Source organism: Somniosus microcephalus, chromosome 2, assembly GCF_052327205.1.
Source record: "Somniosus microcephalus isolate GS21.2 chromosome 2, FLI_Smic_1.0, whole genome shotgun sequence".
NCBI classification, from domain to species: domain Eukaryota; kingdom Metazoa; phylum Chordata; class Chondrichthyes; order Squaliformes; family Somniosidae; genus Somniosus; species Somniosus microcephalus.
In genome coordinates this window covers 360,845,880-360,867,270 of record NC_140988.1, presented here as the reverse complement: position 1 = coordinate 360,867,270, position 21,391 = coordinate 360,845,880, and the positions used below count along the sequence as shown (strand labels likewise).

Genomic DNA, 21,391 nt, shown 5'->3' with positions numbered 1-21,391 from the left:
TCCGTGCTCCCGGAATCAAAAAGGCAAGTTGTGGCGCGGCCATTTACCTGGATGTCCATCGTGGACCTGGCTAGCTGATGGGGTCTGGATTGATCCAGCGTAATGGAGGCCGCTGTGGAGTCGGGAGCGTCGCTGTAGAACCCCGGTGAGGCGGCGGTGGGTGAGTCGGGGGCCCGTTGGCAAAATGGCGGCGTCGGAGAAGAAGGACAAAATGGCGGCGCCCATGACGATCCCGATCCCCACAAGGCTGGAGGAAGGCAAGATGGCCGCTCCCACGAATCGCACGCGGCGCTGCTGGAGGTAGGGGTCTTCTGACTTCTGCAGACGCCAGCGTAGTGTCCCTTCTTACCGCAGGCAGAGCAGACCGCGTTTTTCGCCGGGCAGCGCGCCCTGGGGGGTTTGGTTTGGCCACAGAAATAACATTTCTGGCTCGGGCGGGACATCGCTGCAGCAGTTGAGGCCGGGGCCCGTGGCGGCGGCTGCGGCATCCATGAGGCGGCCTCGCGGTCCGGGGAGTAGGCCTCCATGTTCCGGTGGGCTACGTCCAACGAAAGGGTGAGTGAAATCGCCTTCTTCAGGTCGAGCTTGCTACTTTCCAGCAGTCGCTGCCGTGTGTGAGTGGACCTGAGGCCCGCAACGAGGGCGTCACGGATGAGCTCCTCCGTATGTTCCGTGGCTGATACTTGCTTGCATTCGCAGGCTCGGCCGAGTTCCTTCAGCGCCCGTATGTATGCTTCTGTGGGTTCCCCGGGCTGTTGTTTGCGGGACCCCAGGAGATGTCTTGCGTAAACATAGTTGACCGGGCGTGCGTATTGCTCCTTCAAAATGTCGATAGCCCCCTGGTAGCTCGTAGCATCCCGGATAAGGGCAAAAGCTCGGTGGTTTACTTTAGAATTCAGCACCCTGAGCTTGTCGGCATCGGCGGCGACGGTCTCGCCGGATGCAGCCAGAAAGGACTCAAAACAGTTCAGCCAGTGCGAGAATTTAGCAGTCGAGTCCGGTTCTTGCGGGTCGAGTTCCAGGCACTTGATCTTAAGTATCTGCAGCATCGTTATTATTATTATTTTTTTTTTTCAGTAGTTAATAAAATTGATGCGCTATCAATTCTAATGAGAGGCTGAGCAGAGTTCAGAACGACAGGCTTTTATTAACTACTGAATTGCACTTCAGACAGATCAGGACTATGCCTCTAGTGGATGACCGAATGCCTGGAGCTGCCATGCGGCCGTCCTTATACTCGGTAGCCGAGGGCGGAGTCAGCTGAGGCATAGTCAGACATAACAGTTAAACAAGAGTGAACGACAACAACAACAACAACAAGTGAACACAGTGAACTACAGTGGTTTACCACACCCATTTAATACATTTTGCCTTACCATTATCAAACACTTCTGTCCCATCAACATCTCTGAGTAGAGCGAGTAGAATGGGCCTATATTCTCTGGAGTTTAGAAGAATGAGAGGTGATCTCATTGAAATGTATAAAATTCTTAGAGGGCTTGACAGCGTAGATGCTGAGAGGCTGTTTCCCCTGGCTGGATAGTCTAGAAGTAGGGTCATAGTCTCAGAATAAGGGGTCGGTCATTTAGGACTGAGATGAGGAGAAATGTCTTCACTCAGAGGGTGGTGAATCTTTGGAATTCTCTACCCCAGAGGGCTGTGGAGGCTCAGTTGTTGAGTATATTCAAGACTGAGATCGATAGATTTTTGGGCACTAAGAGAATCAAGGGATATGGGGATCGGGTGGGGAAGCAGAGTTGATGTGTAAGATCAGCCATGATCTTATTGAATGGAGGAGCAGGCTCGAGGGGCTGTATGGCCTACGCCTTCATCTATTTCTTATGTTCTTAACTCTATAAAGTCCAAGACTGTGAAACTGGGCCCACACTGGGGATGGTCCTCTAGCAACTCTTCCATAGTCCTTGGAAAAGCACAGAAATAGCTTTGCATCTGAGAGGCAAGTCTGCTCTCACCTCTAGCTTTCAAACTCTATCACAACCTTTCTTGTGTCTCCCTCTTTAATCAGTGGTGCTATGGTAAATGCTTCACTGAACTTTCCTCTCTTGCTTCTCCTACACTCCAAATACTGCACCTTACTGCATGCTCACGGTATTGAAATCAAAACTCATTGGTGTCTAATGGAAATCCGTACTTCTCGGATTCTATTCTTCCTAAGCTCATGCCCTATGCTCAATGAAGAACAGGAATGGTGTGCTTACATTTGTTGTGGGTTGTCATACTAAAAGTGCTTTTGTCCGATACGCCTGCCTGCATTCTGTAACTCCACTTAAAAAAATACTTTATAAAATCATATACGTACTTTCCATCAAAGGAATCCTGCAAAAAATTTTCCATCACTTTCCTGTACTCTCGCATGTAATTGTCTCCGATAGTCCATGGGATGTACGTATAGCCATGGTGTGTGATGTCTGTTCCTGAAAGGCACATTTTCATTTTAAATTTCCTTTATTACAAATCTACTGTGTTACAGTGGTACTTACAAATACAAACCACAGTAGGGACATTTGGGGTTTGCCTTCGCTTCACCTGTAGCCCTCTACACATTTAGTGCTCAGCGGAATAAGTTTCCCTGAGACTGAAGTCCCACTCAGTGGGAGCGTGGATCCAACAATGGGGGCGCTTGATTCTCTCGGCTCCACGATTTTCCATTCACAGGCCAAGAAGCTGGATCGCGCCAGAGCTGAGAGGAGGGATCGAAGGAGCCCTGCGCCGGGATGGGTAGGGTTGAGGCTCACCCAATATTGGGCCTCGAACCTCATTTTTCCACGAGCTGCGGCGAGCTGCGGCCGCTTTCTGGGCCGCCCAGTTTTCAGAAGCGGACCGGAAACGGGCATTAGGCTCCTTATCGGCATTGACCGAACGACACAGGGTCCCGTCGGCCGCGTTTTCTGCTGCAGTGGGGAAAGAGTTAAACTGGCATCGCTGGCAGTTTCACTGCATGGTGTAATAAAGACCATATTTTGCAGTAGTAAGCTTTTTCTAAGTAGAGATAACATAGCCGGACATGGAACCATAAGAGGCCTAAGAGGATGTAAGTTTTGTTCTGGCAGGAAAGTAAAACAATGATTTGGAAGTAAAAGAGGCCTAGAGAGGCAGGAAAGGAGGACAATGAGTCAGAAGTACAATGTTGATGAGACCCATTTGGTATAAACAGAGGTCATAGGTGCAACAACAGCTTGAACTGATAATAAAGGTGGTACTTTAATGTAATGCGGCATAGGCAACCAATCAGTGAAGATGCATGCGGGCCAAGGTCCAATCAGGTGGCAGGAATGAATTTTGACATGTGTATAGTTATGTATAAAAATGTCGTGTTTGCTGTACCAATTTGGAAAGGTCTGGCTAAGACAGAGCAGACTGTTTCCCCACCGGTGCAATAAAGACAACTTGACTATCGACCTAAAACCTTGTGTCGAGTGTTGGTTTAAAATACTCCACAACAATGGCTTTGCCAATACGACGTGCGGTGTACATCCAGCGCAGAGTGTGCGCAGGGGTTTTGGACACTTAGGAGCCTGTTTGATGGTCAGTAAAGCAGGTTCTGTAAATTAGCTCCGCTCCACCGGGGAGCTTACTGATGGTGAGATGGAGCATTGCTGCGAGGAAGATCAAGAAGAGCGTTGGTGAGATGACACAGCCTTGCTTGACCCCGGTTCGTACGTGAATTGGGTCTGTGGTGGAACCGTTGGTCAGGATCACGGCTTGCATGTAGTCGTGAAGCAGGCGGAGGATGGTGACAAACTTTTGAGGGCAGCCGAATTTGAGGAGAACACTCCATAATCCCTCACGGATGACAGTGTCAAAGGCCTTTGTGAGGTCAAAGAAGGCCATATACAGCGGTTGGCGCTATTCCCTGCATTTCTCTTGTAATCGACATGCGGTGAAGACCATGTCCATTGTGCCCCTTAGTGGGCGGAATCCGCATTGCGACTCTGGGAGGAGCTCTTCAGCCACTGGCAGAAGGCGACAAAATGGGAACAAACGGGAAACTGTTCCATCTCCATCGCCTCTAGTCCAGAACCAAGGCCGTCCCTTCCTCTGTCGTCGAATTACAGTATGCAGACGATGCTTGCGTCTGCACACACTCGGAGGTCGAACTCCAAGCCATTATTAACACCTTCACCGAAGCGTACGAGAGCATGGGCCTTACACTAAACATCCGTAAGACAAAGTTCCTCTACCAACCTGCCCCCGCTACACAGTACTGCCCCCCCGATTATCAAAATCCACGACAAGGCCTTGGACAACGTGGACCACTTTCCATACCTCGGGAGCCTACTGTCAACAAGGGCAGACATCGATGACGAAGTCCAACACTGCCTTCAGTGTGCCAGTGCAGCCTTCGGTCACCTGAGGAAGAGAGTGTTTGAAGACCAGGACCTCAAACCCGGCACTAAGCTCATGGTTTACAGGGCAGCAGTGATACCCGCCCTCCTGTATGCCTCAGAAACATGGACCATGTACAGCAGGTGCCTCAAAGCACTGGAGAGGTACCACCAATGCTGCCTCCGCAAGATCCTGCAAATCCATTGGCAGGATAGGCGCACCAACATCAGTTCTCGCTCAGGCCAACATCCCCAGCATCGAAGCTTTGACCACGCTCGATCAGCTCCGATGGACGGGTCACATCATCCGCATGCCCGATACGAGACTCCCAAAACAAGCGCTCTACTCGGAGCTCCGACACGGCAAGAGAGCCCCAGGTGGGCAGAGAAAACACGTCAAGGACACCCTCAAAGCCTCCTTGAAAAAGTGCTACATCCCCACGACACCTGGGAATCCTTGGCCCAAGACCGCACAAAGTGAAGGAGAAGCATCCGGGAAGGCGCCAAATACCTCAAATCTCTTCGCCGGGAGCAAGTGGAAGCCAAGCGCAAACAGCGGAAGGAGCGCACATCAACCCAAGCACCCCACCCACCCGCCCCTTCAACCACCGTCTGCCCCACCTGTGACAGAGACTGTAGGTCCCGCATTGGACTCATCAGTCACCTGCGAACTTAATTTTAATGTGGAAGCAAGTCATCCTCGGTTCCGAGGGACTGCCTAAGAAGAGGCATAGAAGATAGGAGCAGGAGTAGGCAATTCGGCCCCTCGAGCCTGTTCTGCCATTTAATGAGATCATGGCTGATCATCCAAATTCAGTACCCTGTCCCTGCTTTCTCCCCATATCCCTTGATCCCTTTAACCTTAAGAAATATATCTAACTCCTTGAATATATTTAATGAATTGGCCTCAACTGCCCTGTATGGCAGAGAATTCCACAGGTTCACCACTCTCTGGGTGAAGAAATTCCTCCTCATCTCAGTCCTAAATGGCTTACCCCTTATCCTTAGACTGTGACCCCTGGTTCTGGACTCCCCCGCCATCGGGAACATCCTTCCTGCATCTAGTCTGTCTAGTCCTGTTAGAATGTTATAAGTTTCAATGAGATCCCCTCTCATTCTTCTAAACTCCAGCGAATATAAGCCCAATCGACCCAATCTCTCCTCATGCGTCATTCCTGCCATCCCAGGTATCAGGTATCATCCCAGGTGTCCCAGAAGAAAGCAGGCGCAGTATCAACCAATTTATTGGCCATTTCCTTTTAATCAGGCATGCTCACCTCTGCACCCAGTTCTCTGGCCCATATTCTCATGGGAGTGGAGTCTCAGAAAAAATTTACCTCAATGGGGCTACAGGATGTTGACTGAACTGAGGATTCAGTGCTGCTCACTCTTCTATTCACGATCTCCAACAAAAGAAGGCATGGGAATGCTATCAGGTAGCGGTGTTACCCCAGCTTCCACATGACAAGTAAAAGGGCCATGTTAAAAGAGGACATAAAGAAACAACTTGCATCGATATAACACCTTTCATAGAATCATAGAAATTTATGGCACAGAAAGAAGCCATTCGGCCCATCGTGCCGGCCGAAAAAGAGCTCTCCAGCCTAATCCCACTTTCCAGCTCTTGGTCCGTAGCCCTGTAGGTTACAGCACTTCAAGTGCACATCCAAGTTCTTTTTAAATGCGATGAGAGTTTCTGCCTCTACCACCCTTTCAGGCAGTGAGTTCCAGACCCCCACCACCCTCTGGGTGAAAAAAGTTCTCCTCAACTCCCCTCTAATCCTTCTACCAATTACTTTAAATCTACATCCCCTGGTTATTGGCCTCTGTGCCAAGGGAAATCAGGCCTTCCTATCCACTCGATCTAGGCCCCTCATAATGTTATACACCTCAATTAAATAGAAAAAAATGACTTGCATTTCACGACCACCGGATGTCTCAAAGCGCTTGGAGGATAGCTAATGTAACCCCACTATTTAAAAACAGGTGGGAGAGGAAAAACAGGGAATTATAGACCAGTAAGCCTGACATCGGTAGTGGGGAAAACGCTAGAGTCCATTATAAAAGATGTAATAGCAGAGCACTTGGAAAACAGTGACAGGATCGGACAAAGTCAACATGGATTTACAAAAGGTAAATCAAGCTTGATTAATCTACTGGAATTTTTTGAGGATGTAACTGGTAGAATAGATAAGGGAGAACCAGTGGATGTGGTGTATTTGGACTTTCAGAAGGCTTTCGATAAGGTCCCGCATAAGAGATTAGCGTGCAAAGTTAAAGCACATGGGATTGGGTGTAAGGTACTGTCTTGGATAGAGAACTGGTTGGCAGACAGGAAGCAGAGTTGGAATAAACGGGTCTTTTTCCAAGTGGCAGGCAGTGACACAGGGATACCACAGGGATCGGCGCTAGGACCCCAGCTATTCACAATATATATATAAATGATCTAGATGAGGGAACTAGATGTAACATCTCCAAGTTTGCAGATGACACAAAGCTGGGTGGGCGTGTGTGCTGTAAGGAGGATGCCGAGAAACTCCAGTATGATTTGGACAGGTTGGGTGATTGGGCAGATGCATGGCAAATGCAGTATAATGTGGATAAATGTGAGGTTATCCACTTCGGTGCCAAAAACAGGAAGACAGATTATTATCTGAACGGCAACAGATTGGGAAAAGGGGAAGTGCAACGAGACCTGGTGTCCTTGTGCACCAGTCGCTGAAGGTAAGCATGCAGGTGCAGCAGGCGGTTAAGAAGGCAAATGGTATGTTGGCCTTTATAGCGAGAGGATTCGAGTACAGGAGCAAGGATGTCTTGCTGCAGTTGTACAGGGCCTTGGTGAGACCACACCTTGTGTATTGTGTGCAGTTCTGGTCACCTTATCTGAGGAAGGATGTTCTTGCCATGGAGAAAGTGCAGTGAAGATTCACCAGACTGATACCTGGGATGGCAGGAATGACGTATGAGGAGAGATTGGGTCGATTGGGCTTATATTCGCTAGAGTTTAGAAGAATGAGAGGGGATCTCATTGAAACTTATAAAATTCTAACAGGACTAGACAGACTAGATGCAGGAAGGATGTTCCCGATGGCAGGGGAGTCCAGAACCAGGGGTCACAGTCTAAGGATAAGGGGCAAGCCATTTAGGACAGAGATGAGGAGGAATTTCTTCACCCAGAGAGTGGTGAACCTGTGAAATTATCTACCACACAAGGCAGTTGAGGCCAATTCATTAAATATATTCAAGAAGGAGTTAGATATATTTCTTAAGGCTAAAGGGATCAAGGGATATGGGGAGAAAGCAGGGACAGGGTACTGAATTTGGATGATCAGCCATGATCTCATTAAATGGCGGAACCGGCTCGAGGGGCTGAATGGCCTACTCCTACTCCTATCTTCTATGTTTCTATTTCTAATTAGATTAGTCAAGCATGTTCTGCCTTTTACAAATCGGTGTTGGCTCTCATTAATTAGCTTAAACCTCTCCAAGTGCCCGTTAATTTTTTCGTTGATTATTGTCTCTAAAACGTTACCCACCACTGATGTTAAACTGACCAGCCTGTAGTTACTAAGATTGTCCTTACGCCCTTTCTTGAACAATGGTGTCACATTTGCCACTTTCCAATCCACAGGCACCTCCCCCGCATCTAGAGAAGATTGGAAAATTATGGCAAGCCCTTCCGCTATCTCCTCCCCCAATTCCCTTAGCAACCTGGGATGCAAGCCATCTGGACTGGGCGACTTATCCACTCTAAGCATACCCGGCCTTTTTAGTACATCCTGTCTATCAATTTCCACCCCTTCCATTGCTTCTACCTTTTCCACTTCTACTGATATATTGTCAGCATTCACCTCCTTAGTAAACACCGACAAAGTACTCATTGAGTATTCCAGCCTTGCCCTGCACCTCTAGGCATATATCTCCTTCTTTGTCTCTAATAGGCTCCACCCTGCCTCTTACTACCCGCTTACTAATTACATGCCGGTAGAAGATTTTTGGGTTCCCTTTTATGTTAACCGCCAGTCTACTCTCATATTCTCTCTTTGCCAATCTTATTTTAATCTTCACTTCCCCTCTCAACTTATTGTATTTGGTCCGATTCTCCCTTGAAGAATTCACCTGACATTCATCATACACCCTCTTTTTTTGTTTCATCATCTTCTCTATCTCCCTCGTCATCCAAGGAGCCCTTGCTTTGGCTCCCTTACCCTTCCCTCTTGTTGGAATGTACCTAGCCTGTACTTGGAACGTCTCCTCCTTAAAGATCACCCATTGTTCCGTTACAGTTTTTCCTGTCAGACTTTGGTTCCATTTTACCCTGGCTAGTTCCTTTCGCATCCCACTGAAGTTAGCCCTATTCCAGTTTAGAAGTTCCACTCTAGATTGTTCCTTGCTCCTCTCCATTGCTAATCTAAATCTTATGGTACGATGATCACTCGTACCCAAGTATTCTCCCACAGACACTTGGTCGACCTGGCGTACCTCATTCCCCAGCACCAGATCCAGCAATGCCTCCTTCCTAGTTGGGCCAAGAACATACTGGTCAAGGGAATTCTCCTGAACACATTTCAGAGATTCCTCCCCCTCCTTTCCCTTTACCCTAGCATTATCCCAATTGATATTTGGGTAATTAAAGTCCCCCAGTATCACTACTCTATAGCTCTTGCTTATCTCTGCGATTTCCCTGCAGATTTGCTCCTCTACCTCCCTGTCACTATTTGGAGGCCTGTAGAATACCCCAATAGCGTGATCATACCCTTTTTGCTCCTCAATTCTAACCAAATGGATTCTGTCCTTGTCCCCTCAAGAGCAGTCTCCCTTTCCAACACTACAATGTCTTCCTTAATCAGCACTGCCACCCCACCTCCCTTTTTTCCTTCCCTACCTTTTTTGAACACCTTGTACCTTTGAATATTAAGTGCCCAGTCCTCACCATTTTTAAGCCACGTTTCCGTTATTGCCACAACATCATATTGCCACACGGCTAATTGTGCTTGTAGCTCAGCAACTTTATTCAGCACACTTTGTGCATTTACGTACATGCATTCTAAACCCATTTTTCAATTTTTCATAGTCTTAGTCTGCTCCTCTTTAATATGGTACTTCTTCCACCTCTAGTACTACTTTCTTCTCTAGTTCTATCCAACACACTCACTCTTTTATGCACCTTATTCCTCTTTTCTATTCCTATATGTTGGTGCCCACCCCCCTGCCAAGCTAGTTTAAACCCTCCCCAACAGCACTAGCAAACCTCCCCATGAGAATATTGGTCCCGGCTCTGATGAGCAGCAGGTCCCACCTTCCCCAGAAATGGTCCCAATGCCTCAGGAATCTAAAGCCCTCCCTCCTGCACCATGTCGCCAACCACGCATTCACTTGTTCTATCCTCCTATTCCTGTACTCACTAGCACATGGCACCAGGAGTAATCCGGAGTTTACTACCTTTGTGGTCCTGCTTTTTAATCTCTTTCATAGCTCCCAATAGTTTGCCTGCAGGACCTCATCCCTCTTTCTGCCTATGTCGTTGGTACCGATATGGACAACGACCTCTGGCTGTTCACCTTCCCCCCTCAGAGTGTCCTGTAGCCGCTCAGTGACATCCTTGTCCCGGACACCAGGGAGACAACATACCATCCTGGGATCATGTCTGCATCCACAGAAACACCTATCTGTTCCCCTAACCAATGAATCTCCTATCACTATTGCTCTTCCACTCTTCTTCCTCCCCCCCTGTGCAGCTGAGCCACCCGTGGTGCCGTGGCCTTGGCTCTGGCTGCTCTCCCTAGAGGAGCCATCACCCTCACCAGTTTCCAGAACTGTGAACCGGTTAGTGAACGAGATGCACTCTTGGGGATTCCTGCCCAACCTGCCTGGTCCTCCTTCTCTGTCTGACGGTCACCCATTCCCCCTCTGCCTGCACATTCTGAGGCTGCGGGGTGATCACTTCTGCTTTCCAAGTATTTCTCAGCCTCGCGGATGCACTGTAGTGACTCCAGCTGCAGCTCAAGCTCCGAAACCCGGAGCTCGAGTTGCTGCAGTTGGCGACTCTTCCTGCACATGTGGTCGTCCAGGCCGCAAGAAGCATCCAGGACTTCCCACATGGCACAGGATGTGCAAACCGCGGGACTGAGCTGCCCTGCCATGCCTCTATTTACCAGACTATGCAATTAATTTAGCAGAAATAAACTTAAAACTTAACAAGGAGCACTCAACAGCTACCCACCAATCAGCACTTCCCTCTATTAGATAGGCTATGATCTACTTAGCAGAAATATACTCTAACAGAACAAAAAACTTACCACAAATACTCATCCTATACTCACCTCTCAGCTCCCTTGTGCCAGCGACACCTTTGAATTCTGACGTCACTCCTTTGTTGTGTCGCTTGCCGACTGTCTCCCTCGCAGGTAGTCCGCTCGCTCACACTCCCAGGCCTCTGCTCCGCGCTGCCTTTATCCCCGGTCTCCGACTCCGTTCCTCCAGCAGGTCCGCTCGCTCACACTCCCAGGCCTCTGCTCCGCGCTGCCTTTATCCCCGGTGTCCGACTCTGATCCTCCCGCAGGTCCGCTTGCTCAGCCTTGCTCTTTTTCAAATAGTGCCATGAGATCTTTTAGATCCACCCAAAGAGGCAGACAGGGCCTTGGTTTAACATCTCATCTGCAAGACAGCATCTTCAACAGTGCAGGACCCCTTCAGTACTGCATGAGAGTGTAAGTCCACATTGTGTTCTAATTTCCCTGGAGTGGAGCTTAAACCCTCTGGCTCTGAGGCAAGGGTCCTTCCACTGAGCCAACCTGTGGGAAATTACCTGGTCTCTACTTAACAATTGCCATGGGGTGAGATGGATGAAATTAGGAGCTCACTGTCTGAGGAATCTGAGGTTCAGTCCTCCAATCCCTCACTCCATGGAACAGAATGTGGTCCTCAAGAAAGACTAGACACAAAAGGCATCAAGGGGTATGGGGAGAGAGCAGGAATATGGTATTGAGATAGAGGATCAGCCATGATCTCATTGAATGGTGGAGCAGGCTCGAAGGGCTGAATGGCCTACTCCTGCTCCTATTTTTCTATGTTTCTATGACATTAGTTGGGACTGAAACAGCTAGCCAAAGGTTAATGAGCAAACACTATTATATTGATGTAGATTGTTGGCATACTTTAATTGTTCTTTAATTGTTATTTCTCTTTAAATCATTCTTGATAAGATTACTTAAGCAGTTTAAGTAAAGGGGAAAAGTTAAATATTTGGGATTCTGTTGGTTTAAGAAGAGTAAAACAAGGTTACACTGCAGTAGCGCGCCAGGGTGGCCCTGGAGATGGAGCACGCGGTGTCCGCCGGCACGCTTGAGTATTTCCGCGACCGGTGGGCGCCGCGGGGACTGGAGTGCATCATCAACCCAGCCAACACAATTTTAATTTGATTTGTTAAGGTTTATTTAAAATTTGATTAATTTACAGACAATTTGTTTTTGGTCCAATCAGAAGAGTACACTGCAGTAGGAGTAAATTGGCACAGCAGGCAGTGGAAAACAGTTTTCTAACCAATCAGCAGGGGTGACTCATTTGGCTGTAAACAGTATAAAAAGACCAGTCTTAGTGCGAGCAAGCACTGAGTGCGAGTCATCAAAGAGTGCTGTGAGTTTGGGTAAGTGTGAGAGTTCTTTAATTGTTATTTCTCTTTAACTCATTCTTGATAAGATTACTTAAGCAGTTTAAGTAAAGGGGAAAAGTTAAATATTTGGGATTATGTTGGTTTAAGAAGAGTAAAACAAGGTTACACTGCAGTAGGAGTAAATTGGCACAGCAGGCAGTGGAAACCAGTTTTCTAACCAATCAGCAGGGGTGACTCATTTGGCTGTAAACAAACAAACAGTATAAAAAGACCAGTCCTAGTGCGAGTCATCAAAGAGTGCTGTGAGTTTGGGTAAGTGTGAGTTAGGGTAAGTGGGGTGTTAGGTGCTCTTTTCAAACTTTAACTCTGTGGGTTGTAGTTAATAAGGCCTTTCTGGTGCAGAGTGACTGTTGGTAAACCATTTAACTGGTGTAACTAGAGGGATTGATTTAATTTAAATCCAATTAATTAAAGGGGATACTAGCATCTAAAATCGGGCAGAGGGTGTCCATAACTAACAATGAAAAATGTAATTAATTACATAGAATGGAGCAGGTGATGTGTTACTGTTGCGAGATGTGGGAGCCAGTGAACCCCATTGAGGCTCACGGTGATTACATCTGTGACAAGTGTCTGCTGCTACAGGAACTCCAGCTCCGTGTTGATGAGCTGGAGTCTGAGATTCAGACACTGCGACACATCAGGGAGGGGGAGAAGTACCTGGACTCTGTGTATCAGGAGGTGGTCACACCTATGAAGTTAATTAATTCCGATGTAGCCCATGGTCAGGGACAGGACGGTGTGACTACGAGTGAGGCAGGTACGGGGATCCAGGAGGTAGAGCTGGAGGAGGTTCTTACTCCCTGTGGGGACAGGAGCAGGGACTGCAGGGAGGATGAGCAACCTGGCCACAGCACCGTGGAACGGGGGCCATTCAAGAGGGGGGAGTAAATAGAAATGTTGTACTGGTAGGGGATAGTATTATTAGGGGGATAGATAGAGTTCTCTGCAGCCGAGAGCGAGAGTCCCGAACGGTGCCAGGGTTAAGGACATCTCCTCTGGGCTGGAAAGAAACTTGCAGTGGGAGGGGGTGGATCCAGTTGTCGTGGTCCATGTTGGTACAAACGACATAGATAGGACTAGGAAGCCGGTTCTGTTAAAGGAGTATGAGCAGCTAGGGGTCAAATTAAAAAACAGAACCTCAAGGGTAATAATCTCTGGATTATTACCTGAGCCACGAGCGAATTTGGCTAGGACAAATAAAATTAGAGTTAAATGCGTGGCTCAAAGACTGGTGTGGGAGAAATGGGTTTTGCTTCCTGGGACACTGGCACCAGTACTGGGGCAGGAGGGAGCTGTTCCGTTGGGACGGGCTTCACTTGGCCAGTGCTGGGACTAGAGTCCTGGCGGATCATATAACTAGGGCTGTAGAGAGGGCTTTAAACTAACTAGTGGGGGGAGGTTCCTAGAGGGCAAATAATAAAAATGACAACAGAGAAGGTCATAGACTTAGGTAGCAGTGGGGAAATTAAAAACCAGAGCGTGTCAGGAAGGGGCAGAAGGTATGGAGTAAAAGGTAAAGTAATAAAAAGGGCAAAAGCAGGAACTAAGTGTCACAAAACATATTTGAAAGTTCTCTATCTGAATGCACGTAGCATTCGTAACAAAATAGACGAGTTAATGGCACAAATAACTACATATGGGTATGATCTTGTGGCCATTACAGAAACATGGCTGCAGGGTGACAATGCCTGGGAATTAAACATACCAGGTTATTTAACGATCAGGAAGGACAGGCAGGAAGGAAGGGGAGGTGGGGTGGCTATGTTAATAAAGGAAGGAATCACTGTAATACAGAGAAATGATATTGGGTCAAAAGATCAGGATAATGAAACAGTTTGGGTGGAGGTAAGGAATAATAAGGGGAAAAAAACACTAGTGGGCGTAGTCTATAGGCCTCCGAACAGTTGCAACTCTGTTGGACGGAGTATCAATCAGGAAATAGTTGAGGCTTGTAATAAGGGAACATCTATAATTATGGGGGATTTTAACTATCATATTAATTGGACAAATCAAATTGGGCAGGGCTGCCTTGAGGATGAGTTCATTGAGTGTATTAGGGATGGGTTTCTTGAGCAGTATGTAACTGAACCGACCAAGGGGCAAGCAACCTTAGATCTGGTCCTGTGTAACGAGACAGGATTCATTAAAAATGTCCTAGTAAAGGATCCCCTTGGAATGAGTGACCATAACATGGTTGAATTCCATATTCAATTAGAGGGTGAGAAGGTTGGATCTCAAACAAGCGTGCTAAGCTTGAATAAAGGAGACTATGAAGGTATGAGAGTGGAATTGAGTAGAGTGGATTGGGAAAATAGATTAAAGGGTAAGACGATGCATGATCAGTGGTGTACATTTAAGGAGTTATTTTACAACTTCCAAAAAATATATATTCCGCTGAGAAGAAAAGGGTGTAAAAAAAAAGACAGCCATCCATGGCTAAGTAAAGAAATTAAGGATAGTATTTGACTAAAAACAAGGGCATATAAGGTAGCCAAATCTAGTGGGAGGATAGAGGATTGGGAAAACTTTAAAAAACAGCAAAAAATAACAAAAAGATTGATTAAGAAAGGGAAGATAGATTATGAAAGTAAATGAGCAAAAAATATAAAAAGAGATAGTAAGAGTTTTTATAGTTATATAAAAAGAAAAAGGGTGGCTAAAGTAAATGTTGGTCCCTTAGAGGATGAGACCGGGAAATTAATGGTGGGAAATATGGAGATGGCAAAAACACTGAATGAATATTTTGTATCAGTCTTTACAGTAGAGGACACTAAGAATATCCCAACACTGGACAAACAGGGGGCTATAGGGGGGGAGGAGCTAAACACGATCAAAATCACTAAGGAAGTGGTACTCGGTAAAATAATGGGACTCAAGGCGGATAAATCACCTGGACCTGATGGCTTACATCCTAGGGTCTTGAGGGAAGTGGCGGTAGGGATTGTGGATGCATTGGTAATAATTTTCCAAAACTCCCTGGACTCAGCAAAGGTCCCGGCAGACTGGAAAACTGCTAATGTAACACCCTTATTTAAAAAGGGCAGTAGACAGAAGGCTGGAAACTATAGACCGGCTATCTAACAGAAGGCAGAGAGTTGGGATAAATGGTTCGTTCTCAGACTGGCAATCAGTAACTAGTGGTGTTCTGCAGGGGTCAGTGCTGGGTCCCCAACTCTTTACAATCTATATTAACGATTTGGAGGAGGGGACCGAATGTAACATATCAAAGTTTGCAGATGATACTAAGATGGGAGGGAAAGTAGTGAGTGAGGAGGACATAAAAAACCTGCAAGGGGACATAGACAGGCTAAGTAAGTGGGCAGAGATTTGGCAGATGGAATACAATACTGGAAAGTGTGAGGTTATGCACTTTGGGAGGAAAAATCGTAGAGCAAGTTATTATCTTAATGGCAAGAAACTGGAAAGTACTGAAGTACAAAGGGATCTGGGGGTCCTGGTGCACGAAACTCAAAAGGTTAGTATGCAGGTGCAGCAAGTGATTAAGAAGGCCAATGGAATGTTGGCTTTCATTGCTGGGGGGATAGAATATAAAAATAGGGAGGTATTGCTTCAGTTGTACAAGGTATTGCTGAGACCGCACCTGGAATACTGCGTACAGTTTTGGTGTCCATACTTAAGAAAAGAAATGCTTGCTCTCGAGTCAGTACAAAGAAGGTTCACTCGGCTAATCCCGGGGATGAAGGGATGGACATATGAGGAGAGGTTGAGTAGATTGGGACTCTACTCATTGGAGTTCAGAAGAATGAGAGGCGATCTTATTGAAACATATAAGATTGTGAAGGGGTTGGATCAGGTGGATGCGGGGAGGATGTTTCCGATGATGGGTGAAACTAGAACTAGGGGGCATAGTCTTAGAATAAGGGGCTGCTGTTTCAAAACTGAGATGGAGGAGGAACTACTTCACTCAGAGGGTGGTAGGTCCATGGAATATGCTGCGCCAAAAAGCTGTAGAAGCTACATCATTACATAAATTTAAAATAGAAATAGACAATTTCCTAGAAGTAAAGAGAATTAAGGGTTACGGGGAGCGGGCAGGAATTTGGACATGAGTCTAGGTTCAGATCGGACATGGCCCTGTGGGTAGCGGAGCGGGCTCAGGGGCCGTGTAGCCTGATCCTGCTCCTATTTCGTGTGTCTAATTCTGTTAGATTCAGGAGATGGTTCTGTGATAGTAGATTGGCGGTTAGGATCAGATCAGCCATGATCTTATTGAATGGCGGAGCAGGCTCGAGGGGCCGATTGGCCTACTCCTGCTCCTATTTCTTATGTTCTTATGTTCTTATATGGAACTCGGCTAATTCAGCTTCCGAAAGGTGTTCATGTTTAGTTCATTCAATATAGGGGGAGAGAAGTGGTTGGCATCATTAGAGAAAGAGAAAGAGATAAAGATTTCACTTAGCAACAGCCAGTGTTCAAGATTGAAGTAGAGCCTTGGGACGTTTATAGTATTGCCATACTGTAAACACCCCCTCACAGGCCACTGCAATCTTTGCAAGAGGATGTTGAAGTATGGTACAGCCAGTTGGAGGATGGTACATTGAATGTAAACTACCGAATGTTGATGTACGAGAAATGTAAACTTGTGTGCATCAGCTAAAGGACGGTGCTTTTGACCGGACACTACCAAATAAGGCAAGGCTACTTCCAGTTTGATATAGAGAATAATGTATAAATATAAGCATTTTCCTTTGTTCAAGCACACGAAAAGGGACCCATGTCTAGGTTCGCGTGTCTATCTGTGACTATACTCCGCTCGTAAATTACTTTCTATGCTGAAGTTAAAGAATAAAATGAGTATAACCAGAAGACTGAATTTGTTAATACTCAAGTGAACAACAGAAGTCTGTTTAAAACAACATAGATATACAGGAAAATAAAGGCATAGAACTCACCATTTAAAGAACGGACCTTCTGGTGGAAGTTGGACACATTATGGCCTCCATTTGCCAAGATCTTTGTGATTTCCTCCATCATAAGATAATGACTTCCACCTGTGAATACATTTGTGATCACAGAGTTTGAGGATTTACAACTTTGCAAAATATAATGTTGAAACCAAAGTGCATTTACTTGGGAGGCAATCGAATAGTCCCAGGCACAGGAAATCAGTTCCTTTACAGCCTCGTCACTCAATCCATGGATTACATAAATCAAATCAAAATAAGGTCCAATCTGGGATACAGTAGCTTAGGTATCAGCCTTGGCTTAGTGGTAGCATTCTTGCCTCCGAGACAGAAAGTTGTGGGCTCAAGTCCCACCTGAAACTTCAATGCATCTTCAACCATCTTCAGCTGCTTCATCAATGACCATCCCACCAGCAGAAGGTCAGAAATGGGGATGTTCGCTGATGACTGCACAGTGTTCAGCATCATTCACAACTCCTCAGATAATGAAGCAGTCCATACCCGCATGCAACAAGACCTGGACGACATACAGGCTTGGGCTGATAAGTGGCAGTTAACAGTCGTGCCACAGAAGTGCCAGGCAATGACTATCTCCAACAAGCGAGAGTCTAACCACCGCCCCGTGACATTCAACGGCATTACCATCGTTGAATCCCCCACCATCAACATCCTGGAGGGGTCACCATTGACCAGAAACTTAACTGGACCAGCCACATAAATACTGTGGCAACAAGAGCAGGTCAGAGGCTAAGTATTCTGCAGCGAGTGTCTCACCTGCTGACTACCCAAAGCCTTTCTACCATCTACAAGGCACAAGTCAGGAGTGTGATGGAATACTCTCCACTTGCCTGGATGAGTGCAGCTCCAACAACACAAGAAGCTCGACACCATCCAGCACAAAGCAGCCCGCTTGATTGGCACCCCATTCACCACCTTAAACATTCACTCCCTCCAGCACCGGCGTACTGTGGCTGCAGTGTGTACCATCTACAAGATGCACTGCAGCAACTCGCCAAGGCGTCTTCAGCAGCACCTCCCAAACCCGCAACCTCTACCATCTAGAAGCACAAGGGCATCAGACACATGGGAACACCACCACCTACAAGTTACACACCATCCTGACTTGGAAATACATCGCCGTTCCTTCATTGTCGCTGGGTCAAAGTCCTGGAACTCCCTCCCTAACAGCACTGTGGGAATATCTTCACCACACGGACTGCAGCGGTTCAAGAAGGCGGCTCACCACCACCTTCTCAAGGGCAATTAGGGATGGACAATAAATGCTGGCCTTGCCAGCGAAGCTCACATCCCAGGAACAAATACAAAAAAAATCGGCAGGGTATGTTAAAATGCAACTTTGTTTTTTTTTCCCCCCAGATACCTTCACAGAGTTAATTGCAGCCTACTATCTGTAAATTAATAACAAAATGTTTCTTACCCATCAGGGCCACAGTTAACAGTTTTGCACAGTTTGCCACACATACGCACAGTAACAAGACGAGCCCTGTTTGCTTTGCCATTCTGCGTTGCACGGAACACTTTTCTTCATCGCTTCCGCTGGCACAGCGCCACTGAGATCTGCCTGGCCAATCCGAACAATAACTGCATATAATGCTGGGATTAAGTGAACACAGGGAGCCAATCCGAGAGACCGCAGCGCGACTAACTCAGTACATTCAAGACCAAGTTGTGCAAGTCCCTGCTGTGCTCAAAGTTCACGCATTGCTGAGCAGAGCAAAAGCTCATAAACAGCAGCCCGGGCCGGAGAGCGCCTCGGCGCCTGCGCGCACCTCGGGGAGCCGCGCATGGAGGAGAGAGAAGGTCAGGAGATTGGGGGGAGGGGCCAGAAGGTCAGGAGATTGGGGGGAGGGGCCAGAAGGTCAGGAGATTGGGGGGAGGGGCCAGAAGGTCAGGAGATTGGGGGGAGGGGGCAGAAGGTCAGGAGATTGGGGGGAGGGGCCAGAAGGTCAGGAGATTGGGGGGAGGAGAGAGAAGGTCAGGAGATTGGGGGGAGGGGCCAGAAGGTCCGAGATTGGGGGGAGGGGGCAGAAGGTCCGAGATTGGGGGGAGGGGGCAGAAGGTCCGAGATTGGGGGGAGGGGGCAGAAGGTCCGAGATTGGGGGGAGGGGGCAGAAGGTCCGAGATTGGGGGGAGGGGGCAGAAGGTCCGAGATTGGGGGGAGGGGGCAGAAGGTCCGAGATTGGGGGGAGGGGGCAGAAGGTCCGAGATTGGGGGGAGGGGGCAGAAGGTCCGGATTGGGGGGAGGGGGCAGAAGGTCCGAGATTGGGGGGAGGGGGCAGAAGGTCCGAGATTGGGGGGAGGGGGCAGAAGGTCCGAGATTGGGGGGAGGGGGCAGAAGGTCCGGAGATTGGGGGGAGGGGGCAGAAGGTCCGAGATTGGGGGGAGGGGGCAGAAGGTCCGAGATTGGGGGGAGGGGGCAGAAGGTCCGAGATTGGGGGGAGGGGGCAGAAGGTCCGGAGATTGGGGGGAGGGGGCAGAAGGTCTGGAGATTGGGGGGAGGGGGCAGAAGGTCCGGAGATTGGGGGGAGGGGGCAGAAGGTCCGGAGATTGGGGGGAGGGGGCAGAAGGTCCGGAGATTGGGGGGAGGGGGCAGAAGGTCCGAGATTGGGGGGAGGGGGCAGAAGGTCCGAGATTGGGGGGAGGGGGCAGAAGGTCCGGAGATTGGGGGGAGGGGGCAGAAGGTCCGGAGATTGGGGGGAGGGGGCAGAAGGTCCGGAGATTGGGGGGAGGGGGCAAAAGGTCCGGAGATTGGGGGGAGGAGAGAAGGTCCGGAGATTGGGGGGAGGGGGCAGAAGGTCCGGAGATTGGGGGGAGGAGAGAAGGTCTGGAGATTGGGGGGAGGGGGCAGAAGGTCCGGAGATTGGGGGGAGGAGAGAAGGTCTGGAGATTGGGGGGAGGGGGCAGAAGGCCCGAGATTGGGGGGGGGGCAGAAGGTCCGGAGATTGGGGGGAGGGGGCAGAAGGTCCGGAGATTTTGGGGGTGGGGGGGCAGAAGGTCCAGAGATTGGGGGGAGGAGAGAAGGTCCGGAGATTGGGGGGGGGCAGAAGGTCCGGAGATTGGGGGGGGCAGAAGGTCCGGAGATTGGGGGGGGCAGAAGGTCCGGAGATTGGGGGGGGGGCAGAAGGTCCGGAGATTGGGGGGGGGCAGAAGGTCCGGAGATTGGGGGGGGCAGAAGGTCCGGAGATTAGGGGGAGGAGAGAAGGTCCGGAGATTGGGGGGAGGGGGCAGAAGGTCCGAGATTTTGGGGGGGGGCAGAAGGTCCGGAGATTGGGGGGAGGAGAGATGGTCCGGAGATTGGGGGGAGGGGGCAGAAGGTCCGGAGATTTTGGGGGGGGGCAGAAGGTCCGGAGATTGGGGGGAGGAGAGAAGGTCCGGAGATTGGGGGGAGGGGGCAGAAGGTCCGGAGATTTTGGGGGTGGGGGGGGCAGAAGGCCCAGAGATTGGGGGGAGGAGAGAAGGTCCGGAGATTGGGGGGGGCAGAAGGTACGGAGATTGGGGGGGGGCAGAAGGTCCGGAGATTGGGGGGGCAGAAGGTCCGGAGATTGGGGGGGGCAGAAGGTCCGGAGTTTGGGGGGGGCGCAGAAGGTCCGGAGATTGGGGGGGGGGCAGAAGGTCCGGAGATTGGCGGGGGGGGCAGAAGGTCCAGAGGTTGGGGGGGGCAGAAGGTCCGGAGATTGGGTGGGGCAGAAGGTCCGGCGATTGGGGGGGGGGTTGCAGAAGGTCCGGAGATTGGTGGGGGGGGCAGAAGGTCCGGAGAGGGGGAGATTGGGAGGGGGAGGGGGGATTGGGGAGGGGGATTGGGAGGGAGGAAGTGGGGGGGTGGGAGGGAGGGGATTGGGAGGGAGGGAGTGGGGGGGTGAGGGAGTGAGGGGATTGGGAGGGAGGGAGTGGGGGGTGGGAGGGAGGGGATTGGGAGCGAGGGAGTGGGGGGCTGGGAGGGAGGGGATTGGGAGGGAGGGGGGAGAGAATGGGGGGGAGATAGGAGGGAGATGGGGATGGGGAGGGGGGGAGATGAATGGGGGAGATGGGGAGGGGGGATGGGGAGGGGGGGAGATGGGGATGGTGGGGAGGGGGGATGGGGAGGGGGGGAGATGGGGATGGGGGGGAGAGGGAGATGGGGAGGGGGAGGGGGGGAGATGGGGAGGGGGAGGGGAGGGAGATGGGGAGGGGAGGGAGATGGGGATGGGGGGAGATGGGGAGGGGAGGGGGGAGATGGGGAGGGGAGGGGGGAGATGGGGAGGGGAGGGAGATGGGGATGGGGGGAGATGGGGAGGGGAGGGGGGAGATGGGGAGGGGGGGAGATGGGGAGGGAAGGGGGAGAGGGGGAGATGGGGAGGGGAGGGGGGGAGATGGGGAGGGGAGGGGGGGGGGATGGGGGGGAGATGGGGAGGGGGGAGGGAGATGGGGATGGGGAGGGGATAGGG

At 49.5% G+C, this 21,391-nt stretch overlaps 1 protein-coding gene across 2 annotated transcripts in view; it reads right to left on the bottom strand.

Annotated features, from left to right (window-relative positions):
• Nucleotides 1–18,800, bottom strand: part of LOC147123724 (UDP-glycosyltransferase 3A1-like) — a 45,790-nt gene extending 26,990 nt beyond the window's left edge. Inside the window, exons 1-3 of one of the 2 annotated variants that reach the window (XM_085975541.1) lie at nucleotides 18,385–18,800; nucleotides 16,935–17,033; nucleotides 2,321–2,435 (exon numbers count right to left, since the gene is read on the bottom strand). In XM_085975541.1, coding sequence (XP_085831667.1) covers nucleotides 2,321–2,435; nucleotides 16,935–17,033; nucleotides 18,385–18,466 — 296 coding nt within the window. In that variant the 5' untranslated portion in view covers nucleotides 18,467–18,800. Of the gene's footprint in view, nucleotides 1–2,320; nucleotides 2,436–16,934; nucleotides 17,034–18,384 lie in introns of those variants that run through there. The other variant, XM_085975542.1, reaches the window with a different exon arrangement.
• Nucleotides 18,801–21,391: the final 2,591 nt, after the last annotated feature.